Raw genomic sequence first — 24,368 nt, 5'->3', positions numbered from 1 at the left:
CTGAACGGGGATTCGCCATTGCTAGTTTTGCTTAATGTCCTGTGCGCCCACAGGACATTAGGTAACTCTTCGACCCAAGAATGGGATTCTCCCTCCAACCTTTTCTTCAGCCCATTTAACAAACTTTGATTCGCGCGCTCCACTTGGCCATTCCCCTGAGGGTGGTAGACCGAAGTGAAGATTTGGTTGATGTGCAATTCTTTGAGCCAGCTGGATATCTTCCTGTCAGTGAATTGTTTGCCATTGTCGCTCACAATTTCCATAGGAAGGCCAAAACGGCAAATGATGTGGCTCCAGATAAATTGCTTCATCGCCTCAGCTGTGATTTTTGCTAGTGGCTTGGCCTCTACCCATTTTGTGAAATAGTCTACCGCCACTACCAAAAATTTCACTCGCCCTTGCGCTTGCGGCAGGGGCCCCACAATATCAATGGCCCATTTGTGGAAAGGCCATGCGGAGGTCACTGGAATCAAGTTGTTCTTTGGCCGCGTGGTGTTTGGCGCGTAGCTCTGACATGCCTTGCATTTTTGGATTTCTTTTAGCGCATCCAAGTACATGCCTGGCCAATAGTAGCCTGAGCTCATTGCCTTGGCAACCACCATGCGCGGGCCAGCGTGTATTCCGCAGATTCCTTCGTGAATCTCCCTAATCACATAGCTTGCTTCTTCAGCATCCAGGCATTTCATGAGCGGTCCAAGATAAGAGCGTCGATATAATGTACCATCAAGTAGTTCATAGTTCTGCGCCTTGTGTCTTATCTTTCTCGCCTGTGCTCGATCGTCCGGTAACTTCCCCTCCTTCAGGAATTCCATTATTGGAGTTATCCAGGATGAAGGGGTTGTATGAATTACAAGGACAGATTGCGTTTGCACTGACGGGTTGCTCATCACTTCCACCCTGACATCTTTGCCAAAGTGATCAAAATTAGTTGATGCCATCTTACTCAGCGCGTCAGCGGACTTGTTTTCGCTGCGCGGGATGTGTATGATTTTGAAGAAGTCAAACTGCTCAACGAGCTTTTTTGCCTGCTCTAGATATAGAGGCATGGTGTTCTCCTTGGCATCATAAAAGCCATTGACCTGTGCAGCTACCAAGTAAGAATCAACATGGGCCTCTAGCCTTTTAACTCCAAACTTGCGCGCAATGCGCAGACCAGCCAGCAGGGCTTCATACTCAGCCTCATTGTTGGTACTCTTGAAGTCCAACCTAATAGCATAAGTATATTCATGATTATCAGGGTCCACCAGTTTGAGGCCTGCGCCGGACCCTTCGCTGTTGGAGGCTCCATCAGTGAATAGCCTCCAAACATCTTCTTCATCATTTGCTCGCGGAGGGTCTACCTCGCGCTGAGCTTCTTCAATCTTTCCCTCTGGGATTTCCGTGATGAAATCCGCTAAAACTTGACCCTTTATTGCTGGACGGGGCTTATAGGTGATCGTGTGTTCACCTAATTCCAGCGCCCACTTTGTCAGCCTTCCGGAGAGCGCGGGGCGTCGCAAGACTTGCTGGATGTTGTAACCTGTCAGAACTTCAATAGGATGACCATTGAAGTATCTATGAAGCTTGCGCGACGCGTGTGTTAGTGACAAAACTAACTTTTCCATGATGGAATAGCGCGTCTCAGGGTCTGTCAGCACCCGACTCACATAGTATATTGGCGTTTGGATCCCCTTGCGATCCACCAATAATACTGCGCCGATGGCGCGGTCTCCAGCTGACAAGTACAATGTAAGGGTTTCGCCAGGAAGTGGAGCTGTGAGCGCGGGCAGCTTTATGAGACATTCTTTTATCTCACTGAAAGCTTGCTCAGCCTCAGGCGTCCACTTGAATTGGCTCTTCTTCAAGCAGTTCCTCAAAGTGTTAACGAATGGAGTAGATTTGCTGGCGTGGTTCGCTAGGAACCTGTTGATTGACACCAATCTACCATTCAGCTTCTGAACCTCTTTCATGGTGGATGGTGAAGGCATGTCAAGGATGGCTTCCACCTTTTCAGGGTTCACCTTGAAACCATCCTTAGTGACCATTACACCAAGAAATTTCCCCTCTTCCGCGCCGAAAGTACATTTGCTCGGGTTGAGCTTCATGTTGACTTCCGTTAAGCGCTGAAGAGTTTCCTCGATGTCTTTGAGCATTTGTCTCTCCTCCCTGCTCTTGATCACCAAATCATCAACGTAGACTTCTAGATTTCTTCCGATTTGTTCACTGAAAACCGAATCCATAAGTCTCTGATAAGTGGCGCCCGCATTCTTTAAACCAAAGGGCATTTTTGTGTAACAAAAAACACCCTTGTCGGTTCTAAAGGCAGTATTGTCTTCGTCTTGTGGTGCCATTTGAATCTGGTGATAGCCTTTGTAGGCATCCAGGAAACATTTGAGCTTGAATGTCTCCACGGAGTCCACCTTTGCGTCGATGTTTGGGAGGGGGTAACAGTCTTTCGGACATGCTTTGTTGAGGTCCTTGAAGTCAATACACATCCTCCATGACCCGTTGCTTTTCTTTACCATCACAGGATTGGCTACCCACGTCTGGTATCGGATCGGGCGGATGATGTTTGCGCGCAACAGGTCCTCAACTTGCTCATTCATGGCCTTCGCCTTTTCATCCCCCATGATTCTCTTTTTCTGAGCAATTGGCTCCACCGACTTGAACGTGTTAAGAGAATGTTGCGCCAAGTCTCGCGGGACCCCAGTCATATCGGAGTGTTGCCACGCGAAGACCGACGTGTATTTTGTGAGCAACCTTTTCATTCTCAATCTCGTTTCGTCTGAAATGGTAGCGCCAATTGTGACGGTTTGCTCTGGGAATTTTGGGTTTAAAATCCACTTCTCTGGCGCATTGTCCGCCATTGGAAGTTTCATTCTCCCTTCCCGCGGCGTACTTGTCACTGCGCACAAATGATCGCGGTAAACAAATGTTACGCCTGTTGGTGTAGGGAACCCCAATGCGCCGTGCGCTGGCGACGGTATAGCATTAAATTGGGCAATCGTTCCCCTACCCAGGATCATATTGTGGCATGACGTGGTGGGCAAGACCAAGAAGTTGACAACTTCGGCTCGCTTGTGCTCATGAAGAAACGTGGATCTACTCACTGGTAGCAGATCTACTTTCCTCGGGTTTTGATTGTACTATTTCACCGATGGTTCTTCTGGATCTGTGTTCTTCCACCTACAAAATGAACAACGCCGTTAACTTACCCCTCAGAAAGGGACAGAGGGGTCCTCTTTGGGGTAACCCTCCGGCGTGAGAATAAGTATATGTAGGAGAAGATAATAATGTGAGAGTAAGGGAATCTGGAGAGTATTGCTTAATAGCTGAATACTGTATGATTGTGTGACTGTGTTTTTGTGTGTCTTTCCTTGTGGAGTTGATGCTGTATTTATAGTGCTAGGGTTTCCACTGATTGAGCTGAGACCAAATTAGGGTTTTGTTGGCCTCCTCCAATCGATTTGCGCCACGTGTCCTTGGAGACACCTGGTGCTTTTTCATTGGTTATAATCACGTGGTAACCCATGAGTCATGCTGAGCTGTCCACCTTTCATTTAGCAGCCGTCAACAACAGCATATCCTTATTCCTTAAAAAGATGCCTTCTGGAAGGTTGTCTGACGTGCACAATCAAGGTTGCCCTAATCCTGATTTGGATAAGGACGAGGTTGATTATGTGCATGTGTGATATGCGCCCATCCTGAGGATGCGCGAGGTCTTCTCTTTATTCTCACGCGCAGATGTGATACGCACAAGCATGTAATACACGTCACGCGCGGATGCCCCACGCGCAGCTGCGCCATGCGCAACTGTGATTTTGGTGGGCATGTATGATGCGCGAGTATGTGATATGCGCCGCGCTTATGCGCCACGCACGATGTGATATGCATAAGCATATATGATGCGTGAGCATGTGATGCGCGCGAGCATATGTGATGCATGAGCATATGTGATGCGTGAGCATATGTGATGCTTGAGCATATGTGATATGTGCAAGCATGTGATGCTTGAGCATATGCGATATGCGCTGTGCGCATAAGTTTTGGCTTTGTGCCTTGATAATATCTTTGATTTCTAATGTCTTGTATATATCTTGTGGGTTGACCCGCCCCGCTCGATGTTGAGGCGGGTACATACCTCTTCAGCCCACTTGTCACAAGTCACAACACAAGGAGAGAGAGACCTATAGATACATAGAGAGAGATATATACAGTGATAGTGATTAATGAGAGAGAGAGAGAGAGAGAATTAGTGGGGCCAGCCAGGGGTAGTGTAGTGTGTGTTTGGTCTGTGTAATCCTGAGCAAGCCTCACTTTTTTAACTCTCTCCGGTCTTCTTCTTGTCTCCCTTCCCACCTTTTCCGCCATCTTTTTTTCTTTTTTAACTCTCTCCTCATTTTCCCATCAATGAAGATTCCGGCCAACGCTTCTGGATCCACTTTAACCACCGACAGTTCCGACCAAGGTTAGTAATTTACACTACTTTGAATCTATCTCTAATAAATACTCCATCCATCTGAATATTATTATCATTATTTAACTCATTTTGATTATCAACTGCAGGTGGTGAGAAGAAGCGTGTCATTAACCAGGAGCTCTGGCTAACGTGCGCCGGACCCTTAGTCAACTTACCCGCTGCCGGAACTCATGTTGTGTATTTTCCTCAAGGACATAGCGAGCAGGTATAAATTGTCGTTAATCTGCGGTTCGGTTTTGGGCTAAAACCGATTTTAAAAATTGTTCGGTATAGGATTTTTCGGTTTTTGTCATTTTTGTTTGAAAATTTTGGAAAAAAAAGAAAAAGAAAGTTGTTGAAAATAATGAATTTGGATCTAAATTTTTTGGTTAGTTGATAGTTAAATGTTTACTAATTATTATACATAAGGAATAAAATATTTGGGTTAAACTATATTATTAAATTAGATTGTTATAATTTGCTTAAAAATTAAAGTAATAAATAAAATTATATATATCTGGACATCTGGTTTTAGTTACATGCAAAGTCAAAACTGATCCGAAAGTTTAGATTTTACAAAAGCATAAAAACAAACCGTCTATTTCGTCTATTTTTATTTTGGTTTTATTTTGGGTATACTTTTTTTTGAATGAATAGGTTTAGTTACTTGTACTGTACAAGTTAGTGATGCAGTATGTCACTAAATTAGATTTTTTGATTTGTTGTTTAATATGGTTGTACGGTACAACTGTGTAATGCAATGATGAGTCCAGTGGGCAAGAAAAGAATTGCATTGATTTGGTTTGTTCATGTGATATGGATTCTGTGCACGGGTTTGACAAAGGTTCTAAAGTGCACCTGTTTTTTGCCTGCTAAAGTGTGCCTGTCATGGCAACTTTAGTGGGATAGAATTAGAATCTCTCTATGCAAATTCCCTTTTAAGACATAGTGAAAAAAGTTGTTTTCTTTATTATGAGTATTTTCTTATATTTTAATTCAAAATTTTATTTTATCATCATTGCATGGCTTTCTTGTAGGACCCACTTGCCTTTATATTCTACAAAACTAAATTTTATGCCTGACTAATAAACAAAATTCTTTGATTATATGATCTAATCTTTTTATCTCATGTGAAGCCGGTCTAGTTTCAAAACATTGAGTTATAGGATTTTAATAATCTCGACTTTCACCTATTGATTGGGATTAATCCCTACTTAGGAAATGTTTAGAGACAGTCTTAACTTTGAATGTATTTTCCTCCACCAATCTCATATGTATTTTCCACGTCTTCAAAAAGCTAATGTGGTTAACGTTCAAAGTTGGGACTTTCTACAAACATTTCTTGAGTTTGGATTAATCACGGCCAATAGATAAAAGTTCAGATTATTAAGATCCAATAACCCTAGTAATAAAAAAGATGTTTTAGATATTTAGTTTCATATTATGCTAAAAGGTATTCAATAATGAGAAAGTACGGACATGATATTGTGGACTGAAGTGGAGACAATCATTAATTTGCATTGATGACTAGGGCAATTAACTCACTTTTGCTCTAAAAGTTGTTAAACATAGGAATAATTGTTAGTTATGTGTACAACTTTAATCAATGATGTACAACAATATCTATAATAAAGTTGTTATGGTGCTAGAAAAAGGGGCTCTACATCATATCCTGATTATTACATTTATTTTATAAGGATCTTAAAATGATTCTGAAGGTGATTATCTGATTATTATGAAATAACAATGTCTTAGACGTTTGTGAATCATTTATCTGATTATATAGGAGTTAAATAATTAATTTCACAACTTACAGTTATCATTCAAACATCTAAAGTAACTTTGAGAAACTTGACACCCATATACAAAAATGTCTCACTATCTTAAAACAGTAGAAACACATCCAAACACTATCTTTATCATGTTTTATTACAGTAGACTACCCGAGTATGCGTATATGTTATATTTTATAAAATGGTTTCAACATTTTTGTTATAATATGTACTTGCAGGTTGCAACATCTATGAAGAAAGATGTTGATGCTCAAATTCCAAACTATCCAAATCTCCAATCGAAGATGTTATGCATCCTTCATAACATCACTTTGCACGTATGTCTTTATATTAATAAATTCGTTCAACACATAATCGAATACATTTTTTTTATCATTTATTAAATTTTCATTATCATTTGCTAGGCTGATCCCGAAACAGATGATGTATATGCTCAGATGACACTTCAGCCTGTTCCTTCGGTATGATCATTAACCATGTGTGGTATCTGACTAGTTGAACATGTTTAACGTTGATTAAGTAAATTATAATATAATACATTGGTTTATTTTAAACAGTTTGACAAGGAGGCATTATTGAGGTCAGATCTTTCTATGAAAGTAAATAAACCGCAAACACAGTTTTTCTGCAAAGCTTTGACTGCAAGTGATACGAGTACTCATGGAGGATTCTCTGTACCTCGCCGAGCTGCTGAAAAAATCTTCCCTCCTCTCGTGAGCAAATTTCCTTATGTTTAATTGGTTAATTCTAGAGGTGGCAAAATAGACGGGTTGGTCTAACAAGTTTGGGGGTTGACTTTACCCGTAACATTTCATTGCCCGAAAACCTTTTAAATAGTTCGCGTTAAACATAGTTATAAAAGTTACAATGATAATTTAATTTCTTGAATAAAGAAATTTTGAATATTATACTCAAGAAAATACACGGCCCGTTTTGACCTATTTCCTTTTTAGCCTAACGGTCAACAAGAGTAAACTGTAGTTACTTATTGACATCTTTATGTTCAAGCAAATTCTTTTCTATAACACAGGATTTTTCAATGCAACCACCTGCACAAGAACTTTCATCAAGGGACTTACATGATACCCAATGGACATTTCGTCATATTTATCGAGGTAAATGTTTATAACTATCACAGCCTTTAGTAACCCGATCACCAGTATCAAGTAAATGATTACATTCTTAAAACGAAATGTAGGGCAACCGAAACGTCACTTGCTTACAACTGGTTGGAGCCACTTTGTTAGTGGTAAAAGGCTTGTTTCCGGGGACTCGGTCTTGTTTGTTAGGTAAATACCTCTTAAATACATAATAATTCTTATATAATTATGAAATTAATAAAAAAAAATTATAGGGATGAAAATCAGCAGCTGCTGGTGGGTATAAGAAGAGCTAACACACAGCCAACCAATTTATCGTCTTCGGTTTTATCGAGTAACAGTATGCATATTGGTGTATTGGCTGCTGCTGCTCACGCAGCTGCAAACAACAGCCCGTTCACCGTGTTTTATAATCCAAGGTAATTGATTAAGTAATTAAATTTCATAAATAAACCGAAATAATTAATTTATTTAACAGGGCTAGTCGTTCAGAATTTGTTATCCCGTTAGCCAAGTATTATAAAGCCGTATGCACTAACCAAATATCGCTTGGCATGCGATTTCGGATGATGTTTGAAACTGAAGAGTCGGGAACGAGAAGGTAAAGGTTTAAGGTTGATATTTTAAATAATTTTAAATTTATCATGAAAAGTAAAAAAAGTTGTTTAGGACCTTGAACCTTATAGGTGATAAAATGCAGGTATATGGGTACAATTACCGGTATCAGTGATCTTGATCCTGTTAGATGGAAAAACTCACAATGGCGAAACCTGCAGGTATAGTAACCTACTTACAGAAGAGTCATTAACAGTGGCGGATCCAGAAAATTTAGTCAGTGGGTGCAATTAAAGTTCAACCTAGAACTCGTCAGTTCAAACTAAAACAAGTCAAACCAAAATGGGTCGGGTCAAACCGAATGTGAAGCCGCATCACCCTAATCTGTTCGTCTCCCACTAATTCTAATTTTTTAATTAAAGTGGTTGAGCAATTAACTAATATGGGCTTAATTGTTATTGTTAATAAATCAAATTTAAGCTTAAAATTTAAAAAGTTAAGTTTGGGGCACTAAAAAAATTGTCAATGGGTCACTAAAATTTTTTTGGATGGGTCACTAAATTTTTTTGGGATGGGTCACTTGGGTCTTTAGATCTAATATATTACAAATTTATAAAGGAAACTATGGACTTGAGTGGGTGCAAACGCTCCCCCTGACTGAACACTGGATCCGCCCCTGGTCATTAATATTCATGGTAAAATAAGTGGTTTGTCAATGGTGTGAAGTTGATAGGTTTCGGATTAGCTAGTTAAAACTTTGAGCCCGAACACGACCCGTATGTATATTTGTGTCAAAGATATCAACCCTAAGTTTCACACTTTTAACATTGTTAAACCTGAACACAATCCGTTTAACCCATATATCTAAACAAGTCAACCGAGTTTTATTCAAGTTGTAAATTGGTTGGAGGGTTGTAATAAATGTGTTTGTTTAGATAAATGGGTTGAACGAGTCAACCTATTTTATTAAACAAGTTAACCTGAACATGACCCGTATAATTAAACGGGTTAAATAGGTCAACTTGAACATGACTCATTTGTTTCACAAACCAAACCCTGGCTATATTCGTGTTGTGTTCTGCATCATGCCAGAATATGATATAAAAGAAAACGGGTTAAACATGTTGGTATGCCATCGTGCTGGATTTAATGGGTTGATGCGTCGACCTGTTTATTTAAACGGGTTAAACAGGTCAACCTAGACATGGCCCGTTTAGTTAAACGGGTACACAGGCAAACACAATTCGTTTATTTAACGGGTTAGACATGACAAACCGAAAACTTATTACTTTCATGCTGTGCTAGAATGCCAACCCTAGTGATAGTATACAATTTTGGTTGACACTTTTCTTATAATTTTCAGTGTGTCAAATATGATATAAAAATATTATCATTTCAGTAAGAATCTAGTTGACAAACTTTTTGAATAAAATGACTTTGGAACATTATAGACCCATTAAAGATAAAACATAACCCGAATCGACCCATTCATATTTAACGGTTTTGTTAATGCATGTAGGTTGGGTGGGATGAGTCAACTGGCCGGGACAGATGTACCCGTGTTTCCGTTTGGGAGATTGAGCCTGTTAAAGCTCCTTTTTTCATCTGTCCGACACCTCCTTTTTGCAGACCAAAGCGTCCCAGACAATCAGGCATGCCGGGTATGTTGACTATGTTTGTCTAAAACAACCTTAATATTCACTATCATTAAAGTCCACAAAAGCCACAATACCTTGTTGCTTAGATTCTTTGTTGCCTGTCCTTTTCAAGTCAACAAATGATTATTAATGATATGATAAAAGTCAAAAAAGATGAAAACCCATGATTAGTTTTAAAGAATCTTTGACTTTTTTTAAGTTTGACTTTTAATATTTTACAGATGATGAATCTGACCTTGATAATCTATTCAAGAGAACCATGCCTTGGTTAGGTGAAGATATTAATAAAGATTCCGGTTTTAGCTTGGCCCAATGGATGAACATGCAGCAAAGTTCTACACTTACTAACCCGACCCAGCCCAATTACTTGAGCCCGTTATCTGGGCCCGTGCTGCAAAACTATGTCCCACCACAAATGATTTCTCAAAATAACATGCAGTTCAATGGCCAAAGGTCAGCAATGCCACTTGACCCGTTACAGAAGCTAACACCATCAGCCACCATGAGCCCGTTAGCCTCACTTATTCAGCCTCAGCCTCAACCTCAGGCTCCAGCTCAGAAACAGTTGACCGGTCATAGTCAACAACTGGGTCAAAACCAAATTCAGTCTCAAGTTAATTCTCAAAATGTACTTCAACAGCAGTCATTGCAGAATCATCAGATGTATAGAAATCTTCAAGAACAGCAGCAGGCGGTTGTGGTCAGTCAAAGTCAACAGAACAACGTGCTGCAACCTCAGTTTCCAGATCAGCAAATTAGTCAACAGTTGCAGATGCTTTATCAGCAGAAACAGTCACCTTTGGGTCAGCAATCTACACAGCAGCCACAAGATGAGAGTCAAAGTCAAAGTCAAAGCTTTATGAGATCAATGTCAACCGATCAAACAATGGACACGAAGCCTCAAACACCCATCACACCGCTCTCTCAACAAATACCAAGAAACAATAGTCAACCAAATCTTCGATTTTCCCATCTTTCTCAACCAAAGATTCATCCAACTAATCAGATTTTGGCACATGGCAGCAGTTTATTGAACGGGACTGCAAATGGAAACGGTCAATCTGGGATCACTGATGATGTCACGTCATGCTCCACCTCACCATCAACAAATACTGGTCTAGAAAGTCAAAATGTCAACTCGGTCAAAGGCTCTCCATTAGTCAATGTCCCAAAAAGTCAAAGTCAAGGATTTTTCACCCCAACCACATACTTGAACAATATTAACGGGCCCCACATGGATTTCTTGGACAGTCCATCATCAGCAACTTCAGTTATCATTCCTCAGAACAATCATCATTTGCAAATTCAAAACACAAATCATTTGTCTTCAAATTTACAATCAGATCCACTAGACAACAACTTTGGTGTGCCATCAATGATTGTTGACCCGTTGACGACTAAAGAGTCTACTGGAGGTTTGACTCCTAACTCATTTGGAGTTCCAGATATGGATTTCATCCCCATCGACTCCACCTTTAACGAAACCAATTTATTGAACGGTGGCATGTGGGCACCACCTCCACAACAGCTTCAACGAAAGCGGACATATACCAAGGTTGGATTTCAATTGTGATTTATGAGAGTTGACTTTTGGTTTGACTTTTGAGAATGCGTGGGCAGGTTTATAAGCGAGGAGCTGTTGGAAGATCGATTGATATGTCGGCCTATTCGGGCTATGAGGAGCTTAAACAAGATCTGGCCCGAAGGTTCGGTATAGAGGGTCAACTAGAGGACCGACAACGGGCTGTTTGGCAGCTCGTGTATGTGGATCATGAAAATGATGTTCTTCTAGTTGGTGATGACCCGTGGGAGTATGTTCATATTCTTCTCTTGTTATGCATATTATTGGGTAACGGGTCAAAATGGGTTCGGGTCATATTAGGCTATTGAACGGGCTCTAAGGCTATATATGTAATTTATTACTCACTAACTCATTGCTAAAAGTAATAACTTTTAGCATCAAAAGTATTAAGGCAACTTTATTCCTCAATAGAGACAAAAAAGTGTTAACGGGTCGAAAGTATTAAGGCAACTTCATTCCCTGGCAGTAGGTTGCAAATGAGCTGAGCCAAAGCCAAAGCTTCGCTCGTTTAACTTACGAGACGCGATCTTGAACTCAGCTACGACAGCTCGTTTCGAGCTCCAGATCGTGAGTAGGTTTCAAGTTCAACTCAGCTCGTTTGTTATTTAATAAATAATATATACACGTCCAATTATTTTTATATATAAGTTTTAATTTTACATATAACATAGTATATTTATCTATTTTTATCATAATTTTGTTTCTAATGCTAAAAATTATACAAATATATGTTTAATATATTATAAAAAAAATACAAAAAAGAAGCTTGGCTCGATTCGGGCTTTTAACGAGCCGATCTTGAGTGTCTCACAAGCGGCTTGGCTCGTTTACAGCTTTTTTAATGGTATCAATCACTTTATTTATCATTATCTTTTTTTATTATTTTTTTCTGTACACCGCAAGGTAAAGAGACAAAAAGTGTTAGCAGGTCAACCCAACTTGATCGAATAATACATTACTTAATCATTTTTTCTAGTTTTACCCTGCTACTGGGCCAACCAGGCCTGATCCGAGCGAAAAGTTGTTTTACGCTTTTCAACCCAGCCTGACCTGTTGACCCGTTTAAATTAATTCTCGTTTAGCAAATTTCTTTCTCTGGCAATATCATATTTACGGCTAGGTTCCACTTGCAGGGAATTTGTGAGTTGCGTGAAGTGCATAAAAATATTGTCACCTCAAGAAGTACAACAGATGAGTTTGGATGGAGATTTTAGTGGAGTTCAAAATCAAAGCTGCAGCAGTTGAGAAGAAATGAGTTTAGTTGTTTTAAGAAAAGGTAGCGTTAGGGTTTCGTGTTTTGGTGATGAATAGTTGTAAAATTGTCACTTTACTTAGGTAGAAAAAGCATTAACAATGTATAGTATTCTATTCAGAACCAGTTAATGAGTAATGCTTAGTGCTTTCAAGTATTCTTCATTATTGCTTCTGGATCATCGTCATGATATGCTGATGATGATGATGAACAAAAGACCAAAATGGTTCGGGTTTGTTCTTAGTTCTGTAATTTTATGGAAGATTTCTTTGAGTCACATTGCAAATCCAATTTTAAATTCTTTTAGCGTAACCAAATGTGATCGCTTTGATTCAAGATTTTAATTTCAATGAATTCTTACAGCATAGATTTGAATCCGATGAACCTGATTCCTACACAGTGGCGGATTTAAATCAAAATCTCAGGGGTAACGTTAAAAAAAATAAATTTTTACCGTATTTCACACAATATAAAAAATTTTTATTTTTGCCGCATTTTATACCATAACCAACTTTTTTTACATTAAAATATACAATAAATTCTTTCTTTCTTTGTTTTTTTTTTTTGAAATTGGTGTTGAACCAACATCATTTTCATGGAATTTTCATTTTAAAAAATTGCTAATATGACTTTGTCTTTTTATCTTCCAAGTTCTCTAATTTTAGAAAAAAATCAAAATTTAAACCTAAACTCATAATCAATTCTAATTCACACACAAACCCTATCCCTAATCAATTCCAATTTAGACATAAACACTAAATCCTTAATCAATTATCATTTCCGATTTACATTATCCAAATACCAATAAACCGTAATCAATCATTCAAGCCAAGCGGTAGGAGGCTTGGGTTCTCTAATAGAGACTCAAGTTCGATCCCTACTCGTGGCACATTGGATAAACAATTCAAATTAATAATTTATGTAAGCAACTTAATAATTACAACTTTAGATAACCATAGATGAATACCTAAATTGAACAAGTAGAAGTTGAACCGTGGAAGAGAGACTGAGGGAACACCAACCGTCAGCTAATTGGCTGTGGCGTGGAGATCCGGTGACCCGAGGATGATGAACAATGGTTTTATTTGGTTTGGGATTTAATCCGATTGAGCTTTATATTTTGTTTGGACTTTAATTGGTTTTAGATTTTAATTTGGTTGGGTTTTAAACAAACAGGGGTAACATTATATTTTTCCAGGGGTAACGAAATACAAAAATCGACCAAATAAAAGTAAATTTGACTACCGAAGAAAGATTCGCTACCCCTGGTTACTAAGTATGTCCGCCCCCTACAAAAGATTTGTCACCAAGAAGACAACATTGATATGTGTAGAAAAAAATTTGAAGAAATTAAACATTTCAGTTGTAAATCCACTACGCATTGATTTAATGCTATACATGCGCATAGGGTTTACGATTTTGTAGTACAAGCTTGTATAATGTATTGTTTGTTAGGGTGTACACCCGTATAGGGCATTGTACGTTACATACAGTATGTCTGTATAGAGGTACAGGCATACATATGTTACGATGTTTGTACTACGTATAGATGTATACAATCAGATACATAGGCTATACACACGATTGATGGATTCATGTAATGGCCAAAATGTATGCATGCGGCATCTACCTATGAAAAGGGTTGTATCTTCGGTCGCACCAGTACAAAAGTTGTCGGGTAATCCTTACAATGCCCTAAATCATATTTATCTAAAATAACTTTGTTCATAATTTTAGTTTTGGTAATCTCACATTGAATCTTTACAAATTTTATTGAAAAGGCAACAGAAGTGTTGATAAACCATGTATAAATCAAACAAGAAACATTGACATACACTTATAAGATTTGAATTAACATCCAGATGTTTAATAAATTCACTTCAGACTCAACTAACCATTGGTTCCGGACTTGCAGACGAAAGTATATCCAGGAGCGAATTCTGTGGTGCAAGCTCTTCGTGCCACAGTGGAAGCGTGTCACCCGGGTAAAAGTTTCGAGTCACATCCTCTGAATTTATCTACAACAAACACATTTTCGATAATAACATCATTATACACAACTTTTTTCTAAAATAATAATAATCTTTTGAAGGTTTAAAAAGATTGAAAATCTATTTGAGGATGATTGTAATTTAATTAATATGTAAATACTTACAATTACTGTACGGACAACTCCACCACTAGCACCATCTCGAGCAATCGCAAGAGAAACAGCCTTCACCACCAATTTCTGCAATAACAAAATTAGAAAATATAAACTCTACTTAAGTGATTAACGGATATTGTGATTTTCATAAATTTTAGAATATGCATTTATGTAACAATCATCCATATTAGCAGCTATCAAAATCTGATATTTAGATCCTTACACCATGCCATGTAGGGAACTAAAGGAGCCGAGCCTGAACCTGAACTCGCCTAAGCTTGAGCTCGGCTCAGTGTAGTTTTTTCAATCTCGATATCAGCTTTTTATATTTATTAATTAATTTATACACATTTGAACTATTTTATATATGTAACCTAATATATAATATTTAGTAATTTTATCATAATTTTATATATAATAATAACTATAGCAATATATATTGAATACAATTATTATAGTAATAGGCTCGCTTTAGGCTCATGAACCAGCTCAAGCTCCAAAAGTGAAGCTCGAGCCCAGGCTCATTTGTTAAACAAACTTATTTTAAGGCTCGTGCTTGTTTGAGCTCAGCTTGATTTGAGCTTTTAACGAGCTGGCTCACGTGCGGCTTGACTAGTTTGCACCCCTAATGCAATGCAACTAAACTCATAAATATATGCACAAAAGTATGTATAATATGGACCTCTGCTTCATCTTTTGTCATCCCATCTTTCCATTCTTGATCAAAGAAACCATAGAAATACGTAGAGCCGGATCCTGCATAAATCGTACAGAAATCAAGGATATTTTTAAACAGGTGTGACTAAGAATAAACATGAAGGTCAAATAAGTCGGTCAACAAAGTCAAAATCAAGAAATATGACTTTTATGATCATATTAAAAACACACCTCCAATTGCAAAAGGTTGTTCTACAATTGTTCCACCAAGAGGGATTCCATATATTTTACCACCTTCATATTTGTCCCATCCACCGACAATCAACCCGGTTTGTAACATATTCTGCAAAATTATTATTAATACCATTAAGACGTAAGTTCTAATATGTAAAATAACTTAACAAATAAGCAAATGTTAATAAACATACGATAACAAGTGTCTAATAAAGTGTACACAAACCTTGTTGCTGTATGATAATAATCTGATAAGATTTGCAGCGACCTTAACGGTTGCAGGCTGGCCAAGTTGCATCCTGTATCCCACAACAAATATTTTTTACGTATACGAATCCAACAATTATAATACGTATATACTATTAACACAAATGCACGAGGTTCCTTACATGTGCTGATGAAGAAAGTGGCGTACGTAATCGGAAACAATTTGTGAATCCGCAGCCTGAAATGCAACAATATAAAAGGATTTCATTGTTGATATCTTAATTAAAAAGAACTACATTACAAAATTACATCTTTTAATCATCAGCAAGTGATCCCAGTCCCATATACGTCAGGTACCCGTTACTAATTACAGGTTAGGTTCGCGGGTTTCCCAACAGGTATCCGGTATATACCAATTTATGATGTCCTATGGTTAAGAAAATATACATTACGATTCTCATTACACGAAACACAGTCTTAAACCAAACAGAAAGACCGAATTGACATATGAAATATCAAATACTTGGTACATTTGTTAAAAGTTCTATATCTTCAATAAGTTCAAATTATAGCAACTTCACATTGCCATTTATTATATATTTTGAACTGCATAACACAAATGTTTATAAATTCGGACAGATCATCAAACCGGACACTCTACTGGCTCAACTTGTCCGACTCGAACCAGACACTCTACTGGCTCAACTTGTCCGACTCAAACCAGGCACTCTACTGGTTCAACCTGTCCAATTCGAACCAGACACTAGCCCGGTTCGGACTGTTGAACCGGACTTAAGATACACACAAAATATAAAAAAAGGCCAAAAGATTGCTCTAATCTCTATTCTCTATATTTGACTAAAATCTTAAATTAGAAACCATATGACTATAAAAAAAAATTAAATTACATAAACATGTTAACTGAACAACACAAATACATTATTATACAATTTATCTGTATATATAGCTAGTATAAGTATGGGGTGGGATCTAGAGAGAACTCTTCTAAATGAGAGAACTAGAGAACTCTATTATTTCAATTGATTTCACCTAATCAAAATTGAAAATAAAAGAGGATTGATAACAAAACCCGTTTTTATCAGGAAAGGGCAATTAAGGAATTAACAAAATATAACAAAAACCCGCTCAAAACCATCGCTTTCTATCTCTCCTCTCTCTCTCCAGATCTCACACCAGATCTCACACAGATCTATCAGATCCATCGTTCATCCCAACCTAGGGTTTCTTCAAACCAGACGAAATCGATTAAAACCAGCCGATTAAACGAGAAGAACACATAATCGAAGCCGAAGAACTACAAGGTAATCATTCGATAGCCGATTCTCTGTTTTTCATGCTTTATATCTCAAAATCAGCTATACGTGTAATTGCACATATATGTTACATGAGTCAATAGTATATTACACATAATCGAAGAAAACATATGATATTATTGTGCGTTTTGGTTGTAAATCAAATATTATTTTGTGTATACCACTACACATACGCATTTTTCTCTGTTTTTCGTGTTTTATCTCTGAAAATCGAGTAACAATATGTTGTTAATAGCTCGTATAAGTGTGACTGCACATATGTATTACATGAATAATCAGTATATTACACATAATCGAAGGAAACATATGATATTATTGTGCGTTTTTTATTGTGAATCAAAGATTATTTTGTGTATACCACTACACATACGCATTATACTCTGTTTTTCATGCTCTCTCTTTGAAAATTGAGTACCAATATGTTGTTAATAGCTCGTATACGTGTGGTTGCACATATGTATTACATGAGTCATTAGTATATCACACATAATCGAAGCAAACATATGATATTATTGTGCGTTTTTGGTTGTGAATCAAGCATTATTTTGTGTATACCACTCCACATACGCATTATACTCTGTTTTTCGTGCTTTATCTCTGAAAATCGAGTAACAATATGTTGATAATAGATCGTATACATGGGATTGCACATATGTATTACATGAGTCATTGGTATATTACACATAATTGAAGCAAACATATGATACTCTGTTTTTCGTGATTTATCTCTGAAAAAGATGACAGTTTCAAAACTTACAAAGAAAGGCAAAATGAACGAAACAAAATAATTCATATGTGCACTACACATGTAGTACACGTATTGTATACGAGAGCAAACATAATAACATAACTATTTTATTGAATCAACAGGCAAGAAAATATGTGGGCAAGAAAGGAAGTTGGGCATGAAACAGGGGAGGACAATAGGCGACGAAGATGTCAATCCAGGTAAATACATATTTTCTAATCATATTAACAATGCACGCGTGTAATAAATTAGTAATACATATTCTCTTGATCCCACCATTGATTTCTTTTTTATTTATTACAAATATGTCTCTCTCTTTCTCAATTGTATGTGCTCTGCCCAAAACACAAGCCCACATCTCTTCACATTGCTGGTCTCCTTCAGCTAAGGTGTTAATTGGTTCAATCTGATGCAAACTTAATCATAAATCTGAATATTAATATCAGGTAACTGATCGCATTACGTATTAATGGTATTATCATCATCAATTAGTCGTATTACACCAATATAATGCTCGATAGCCTATACTTTTTGTGTTTTCGATGTTTAGGGTATTAGTTGTTTCAATCAGATACAAAATCCAACATAAATCAAAAGAAAAATCAGGTAACCGATCATATTAGTCAGTTTTACTCGTTATGAACATCGATTAGTCATATTACACCAATATCATGTTCGATAATATCTATTTTTTGTTTTTTTTCTGTGTATTAGGTTTTAGTTGGTTCAATCTAATGTGTAATCAAGCATAAATCAGAAGAAAGATATCAGGTAACAGATCGTTTTAGTCAATTCAATGCATTATCAACAACGATTAGTCGTATTACACCAATATCATGCTCAATAGTATATGTTCTTACTACATATTTTTAGTTATATTGCATATATGTAGTGTTAGACATAGTAATGTTAATGTAACTGTACATGTTGAGTATGCATATGTGTAAATAAACTTGTTTTGTTTTGTTTTTTTTGGGCTTAGTTGATCGATATAGGCTTAAATTATCATTCGTTTCGGTATGCCCTCCAACCGTTCGATGAAATGTCTAAATGAACTCGTTTTGGTAATCACATGCTTGCTTGATTATTTTCGCATAAATTTTGTTTAGAACTTAGTAAATTTGATAATTGGTACTTGAGTCATAATCCACTGTCGTGTTAACTTTTCTTCATAGATAATGCAGCTACATTTTGCTAAAATATTTGTATATTGTTTTAGACTATTACATTGCAATACTGATGTATTACATATATGCTGCACATATGAAGTGTTGATGTATAACATTTATGTAGTACATAAATGATGTCTTTAATGCATATTTTAGTTGTATTTCATATATGTAGTGTTTGAAGTGATAATGATGGTGTAATTGTATATGTTTAGTTTATTGCATATGTGTAATATGCATGATTTAACTTAACAATGTCAATGTAGCCACACATATTAATTAGTAATTCATATACGCACCGTATCTGGAAATTATGATAATATTGTTAATGCGACATTTGTTTAGGTATACTGCATATATATAATATTTCCATTACATATAATTTTTAAAGTACTATTATATGTTTGTATTAACTGTGTATTACATATATGTAGTATTGTTGTATTACACATACGTATTACACTAGTACTACTATATTACATATTTGCAGTACTATTGTATTACATATAAACACTAACTATTTATTTAGTTTATGTGTAACCAGGTGATGGAGATATGACATCAAGGAAGTGACCAACAAAAAGAAAACCGTTGTTGAATAATAATAATAGCAGTTAATAAAACAGAAAGAGGACTATAAAGCCTCATGACAACATTATATATGTATTACATATGCGCAATGTATATTTAACTTATATTTTCTAAGCATTGTATCTTTGTACTTTATAATATTTAGTTTATCTCATTTAAAGTTTAGCAGATGTGAGCATTACACGTGTCCCACACGCCAAACCCGTGTACCTAACCAACCAAATCCGTTTAACAAACCTACATTCCATATGCGGTCGGGTTCTGGTTTAGATCAATTTAAGCGGGAAACAGTCCGGGCTGGATCGTGAACCCTCGAACTTATAAAACTCTTACTGGTACTGCATATATTCACATTCATATTGAGAGACAGTTTGCATATAAACTGGTTCCACAAATTTATCACGCAAACCATTAATTCATCTAGTTTGAATGGTAGCAGCAGGTTGGCGGTCCATTTAATGCAAACCATTCAACATTCATACACATAACCTATACTATTGTTAGTCAACCATCAACCGTGTCAAAGTATGGGAATTTTGTGATCAGGTGTACTACTTTTGGATATGTAGCTGATGGGTTCTCACAACTAATAAACAATACTTGGAAATACATGATACAACTTTCTATTGAGTACACAAAACAAACCATATATATGCATAAAAAACACACTAAAAATAGTTTGTCAAAAAACCAGTTATGGTGTAAAGTGGTTCAACAAATCCCGTTTAAGACGTGGTTTTGAAAATCAACTAGCTACAGATTGGTGGTCTATAACATACCCACCAACTCGTCCCTTAGACCCGTTTCAAACCCAGACCGACCCGTTTGTAGATGGTCCGATTCCGATCCAAATCGTACATGTTGCACACTCCTATATCAGACAAATAATTTTGGAACCATTACTAACATATTGTATTCAAAACTAAGTATGTTAATACCACAATAATGACCAAAACATTCACAACCCAGTGTATCTTCCTTGTATAAATATTTAAACAAAATAATTTAATCCTCATATATTTCTTGCTCATTACATCAAGTTAATATGCATGCATCAACGCCTGATTTATGTGTACTCTCATTACTTGATGGTGTAGACTTTGCAATGTTGTGTAGTGGGTCGCCTAAAGGGAAGATGGTGATGGTAATTTCGTGTACGTGGGAACAAAACTTTACTCGTATAAAGCTCAACCAACAAACCACATATCAACTGTATGATCTAAATCAGCTCCAAACTGCATAACACAAAGTTTGAATAGTCAATAAACTGCATATCCTAATTTTTATTATGATTACGTATATGTAATATTAGCAATTACAAATATATGTAATAGTCGGTATTACACGTGTGTAATACTTGTTATGTCACATCGGTAATACTTAATACATATATGTAATATTAATAATAGGGGCGACAATAATTAGTGCTGGACATAAAAACCCAATACTCCAAACCATGCCAAAACCCAAATCTGCAATATTACATTTTGTTCTTGGTCATGTAATGTTTCCCTTATATGTTGGTTTTGAGGCGGGTATTGGGCTAGGACAACGGTTTCCCGAGTTTTTCAGGTCCCGTATAAATTTGTAGTCAAATGTATAAAAAACATTTATGTTGTTACCATATTTGTGGGCATGCTAATCTCGTTCCTTTCCTTTAAGCTTTATCCCCTTAAAAATATGAGTTGATCACTGTCATACTTATTTAAAAATCAAATCATAGCTAAAAAAACCGAGGAAGAATCAAAGTTCAAATTTGCAGCAATTTTCGTTTAAGATCATCATTAATCATATCTTTACTTCGTTGATTTTCAACTAATTTTCATTGAGACATTTCATCAAACAGTTGGAGGGCATTCTTAATCAAACAATTGATTAACGTACGTTGATCGATTAACCACAAAAATTGAAACCCCGTATTGCACTAATCAATTAAATAAGAAGAATCAAGACCCAAATTTAACATATACTTCAACATAGCAAGAAACAAATGAACCCCCTACTATATAAGTAAATACTACACATGTGTAATACTCTGTATTGCACGTACGTAATACATGTATTACACATCTTGTCCATTTACCTAATTCATCTATTAAATCCATTTATTAATACATGTGTGTAATGTAAGTATTGCACATATGTAATACATGTATTACACATCATAAAACTTATCCAAAAATTAGGTCAAATTGAGTGTCATGTCATACTAATTCCAAACAAACTCATAATTAACAATCAATTATCTACTAATCATGTCGTAAATTGCGAGTAATCAATTGAACTATCAAGTTAATACATGAAACAAGTAGATATCAATCAATTTATTGATTAAGGTAAAAAAAGAAAACAAAATATTCGAATAGAAATACCTGCTATTGACATGTTAAACGACTGAAATAATCGATCATTAGGGTCTTGAACAATCGAGTTGTCATGATTTGTTGTGTTAATTTCTATAGAAAGATGGTTTGTGTCAATATCATTGCACATGGAGGCCGACTAGTCGTCTGACAGGGAAGAGATGCTGGTTTTTTTTATTAGAGGCAATTTACAAATCTAACCCTAAAGTTAGGAGTTCTTTAGTTCTCTCCCTAAATAGGAGTTCTCTCTTGATCCGTTCCCGTATAAGTATATAAGACAAAAAATGAAGGGATGTTTAAACATCAAAACTACTTATTTTATGATTCAAACAATCAATAATACTTGAGAGAGAGGAGAATTGTACCGATCCAGATCGACATAGGTAAACATTATCAGTCAGCTGAGTGATCTTGTCCGAATCTCTATTCGCCGCGTATAATCCTATACAAATTCAAATTTCAGTAGATGAGTCGAAATTTCAAAAATTTATTAGTCATTTGATTCAATCAGAGCTCGGCCACAAGTGTCTACATGCCATGAAACATGACCCGAAACTGACACGAAAAAGAAACAACTTTTGGGTTGACTAACACGACCCATTTGAAAAAAAAATAGGGAAAATTCCCAAAATAAGCGTTTATGAAAACGTTTTTAAGGTTTTAAGTGTCATTTGCAATAAATTCCCAAAATAGGTATTATAAACTAGTCGTGACGAGTAGTTTATGATTACACACGAGCAGTTTGTAGAACCAGTTAAAAGTTGTCATGTGCCCTTAAACTAACCGTAACGAGCAGGTTCACTAATCATTTACTCGTCACGACTAAATCAGTTTTATGCCTCGTAATCAACGCCCTCGAGTAATTCATAAGTCCTTTAGTCGCGACGACTAGTTTATGATTACCCAAAATAGGTATTATAAACTAGTCGTGACGAGTAGTTTATGATTACACACGAGCAGTTTGTAGAACCAGTTAAAAGTTGTCATGTGCCCTTAAACTAACCGTAACGAGCAGGTTCACTAATCATTTACTCGTCACGACTAAATCAGTTTTATGCCTCGTAATCAACGCCCTCGAGTAATTCATAAGTCCTTTAGTCGCGACGACTAGTTTACTTGGTTTACATTCCCTACACGAGTAGTTTATTACTCCATTCGTCCCTTTGAAAATGTCTACATTTCCTTTTTAGTTTGTCCCATTACAAATGCTCACTTTCAAACTTTATTAAATAATTTTCAAATTTACCCTTAAAAGTGCAATCATTCAACTTTCTTAAATTTTGTCTTTTTATATATGTCAAGGGCATTAAAGTCATTTGTTAAGAAAAAGTGCAATCATTCAAATTTTCTTAAATTTTGTGTTTTTCAAACCATGACACCTGTAGAGGGACGGAGGGAATAGTAGTTAATTCGCTGCGACTAGTTTAACCTTACAATCTACTCGTCGTGACTAAAGAACTTATGGATTACTCGTGGGCGTTGATTACGAGGCATAAAACTTATTTAGTCGTGACTATTAGAGATAATTATCTCCCTCCAAAGAAATTATTCAAATTCAAATATTGTAACTCTTATTTTATATTTAGATAGTCTTAACTAGGTTTGATGATGGCTTATTTCTTGGGATTTATTCCTTCAACTTTGATTTATATTTGTGTATATATTGATCACTAAGTTAATGAAATAATCAAGTTGATTGCCATTCTCTTATAGTGACGAGTAAATGGTTAGTAAATCTGCTCGTTACGGTTAGTTTAAAGATACGTGTCAAGTTTTAATTGGTTATAATACCTATTTTGGGAATTTCTTGCAAATAACACCTAAAACCTAAAAAAAACGTTTTCATAAACGTTTATTTTGGGAATTTTCCCAAAAAAAATAGGCTAGGTTCTGGTTTACCCCGTTTAAGCATTTAAGAAAAATTTTTATAATTATATCTGTATTTCCGTTTTTTAAAAACTTTTTTTTTAATAAATAAGTTAAACGGGTTAGGCTTAATCTTTGAGACATAATAATATGGGTCAGGTTGGGTTGGGTTGAGGTTGCACATTTTGAACCTGTTAACTTGTCAATTAACACCAATAGAGATAAATGAGAAGGTGTACGCACCGGTGCTGGTGCGAGAATCGGCGCCAAGAATAACGTCGCCGGCGTAAGGGACGCCGATAATAGTGGTTCCCATTGAGTGTGGTGAGTTTATATCATTCATCAATGAATCAATTGCTTCACAAAATTTGAAATTCAACTATTAGTATTGTTATTGTTATGGGAAGAACTAAAATAAATAGTGAAATAGAGTTTTCTTGCACAAAAAGAAGGGCATTGTTTTTTTTTTCTTTTGTGATAAAAGAATTATTAAGACCCATGTTTTTGATTTACAAAACTAGTCCTTTAATGATTAGACATTACATTACAATTTACAAGAACTCAGATATGCTTTGATTTATTCCATCATAAAGGCCAACGATATGCAATAACGCCCTCGAACATCGCTTACAACTTTTATCGCGTTGTGCGGGGAGCCGCACGTTACAAGGGATA

The 24,368-nt window shown here is 36.3% G+C and overlaps 2 protein-coding genes across 2 annotated transcripts; one reads left to right on the top strand and one right to left on the bottom strand.

Annotated features, from left to right (window-relative positions):
- Positions 1 to 4,386: 4,386 nt before the first annotated feature.
- Positions 4,387 to 12,535, top strand: LOC143558782 (auxin response factor 5-like). Its single transcript, XM_077047547.1, has 14 exons — positions 4,387 to 4,447; positions 4,546 to 4,664; positions 6,450 to 6,548; positions 6,636 to 6,692; positions 6,789 to 6,944; positions 7,262 to 7,346; positions 7,430 to 7,520; positions 7,586 to 7,750; positions 7,810 to 7,932; positions 8,032 to 8,107; positions 9,406 to 9,547; positions 9,766 to 11,099; positions 11,165 to 11,355; positions 12,260 to 12,535. Exons 1-14 carry the CDS (start codon positions 4,390 to 4,392, stop codon positions 12,369 to 12,371), a joined length of 2,808 nt encoding a protein of 935 aa, XP_076903662.1. The 5' UTR covers positions 4,387 to 4,389; the 3' UTR covers positions 12,372 to 12,535.
- A 1,609-nt stretch (positions 12,536 to 14,144) lies between these two features.
- Positions 14,145 to 24,050, bottom strand: LOC143558781 (proteasome subunit beta type-6-like). The gene is made up of 8 exons (XM_077047546.1): positions 23,937 to 24,050; positions 22,193 to 22,269; positions 15,805 to 15,860; positions 15,642 to 15,714; positions 15,413 to 15,524; positions 15,207 to 15,280; positions 14,534 to 14,608; positions 14,145 to 14,396 (listed from the first exon to the last, which is right to left on the bottom strand). The coding sequence occupies exons 1-8, from the start codon at positions 24,034 to 24,036 to the stop codon at positions 14,265 to 14,267; spliced, it is 699 nt and encodes a 232-aa protein (XP_076903661.1). The 5' UTR covers positions 24,037 to 24,050; the 3' UTR covers positions 14,145 to 14,264.
- Between the last annotated feature and the right edge of the window lie 318 nt (positions 24,051 to 24,368).

This window comes from Bidens hawaiensis, unplaced genomic scaffold, assembly GCF_021521415.1.
Source record: "Bidens hawaiensis isolate Kalapana, Puna unplaced genomic scaffold, B.hawaiensis_p1.1 tig00019656_1, whole genome shotgun sequence".
Lineage (NCBI taxonomy): Eukaryota > Viridiplantae > Streptophyta > Magnoliopsida > Asterales > Asteraceae > Bidens > Bidens hawaiensis.
Note: the sequence above shows the minus strand (reverse complement) of the source record. Positions and strands in the feature narration are given on the sequence as shown.

Excerpts from the sequence above, each read along its gene's own strand:
- LOC143558782 (XM_077047547.1), top strand. The coding sequence starts at position 4,390 with ATGAAGATTCCGGCCAACGCTTCTGGATCCACTTTAACCACCGACAGT. Across the intron at positions 4,448-4,545 it reads CACCGACAGTTCCGACCAAG|GTGGTGAGAAGAAGCGTGTC; the intron begins GTTAGTAATTTA and ends TATCAACTGCAG. Across the intron at positions 6,945-7,261 it reads AAAAAATCTTCCCTCCTCTC|GATTTTTCAATGCAACCACC; the intron begins GTGAGCAAATTT and ends TCTATAACACAG.
- LOC143558781 (XM_077047546.1), bottom strand. The coding sequence starts at position 24,036 with ATGAATGATATAAACTCACCACACTCAATGGGAACCACTATTATCGGC. Across the intron at positions 15,715-15,804 it reads CACTTTCTTCATCAGCACAT|GATGCAACTTGGCCAGCCTG; the intron begins GTAAGGAACCTC and ends TGTGGGATACAG. Across the intron at positions 14,609-15,206 it reads TGACAAAAGATGAAGCAGAG|AAATTGGTGGTGAAGGCTGT; the intron begins GTCCATATTATA and ends TTGTTATTGCAG.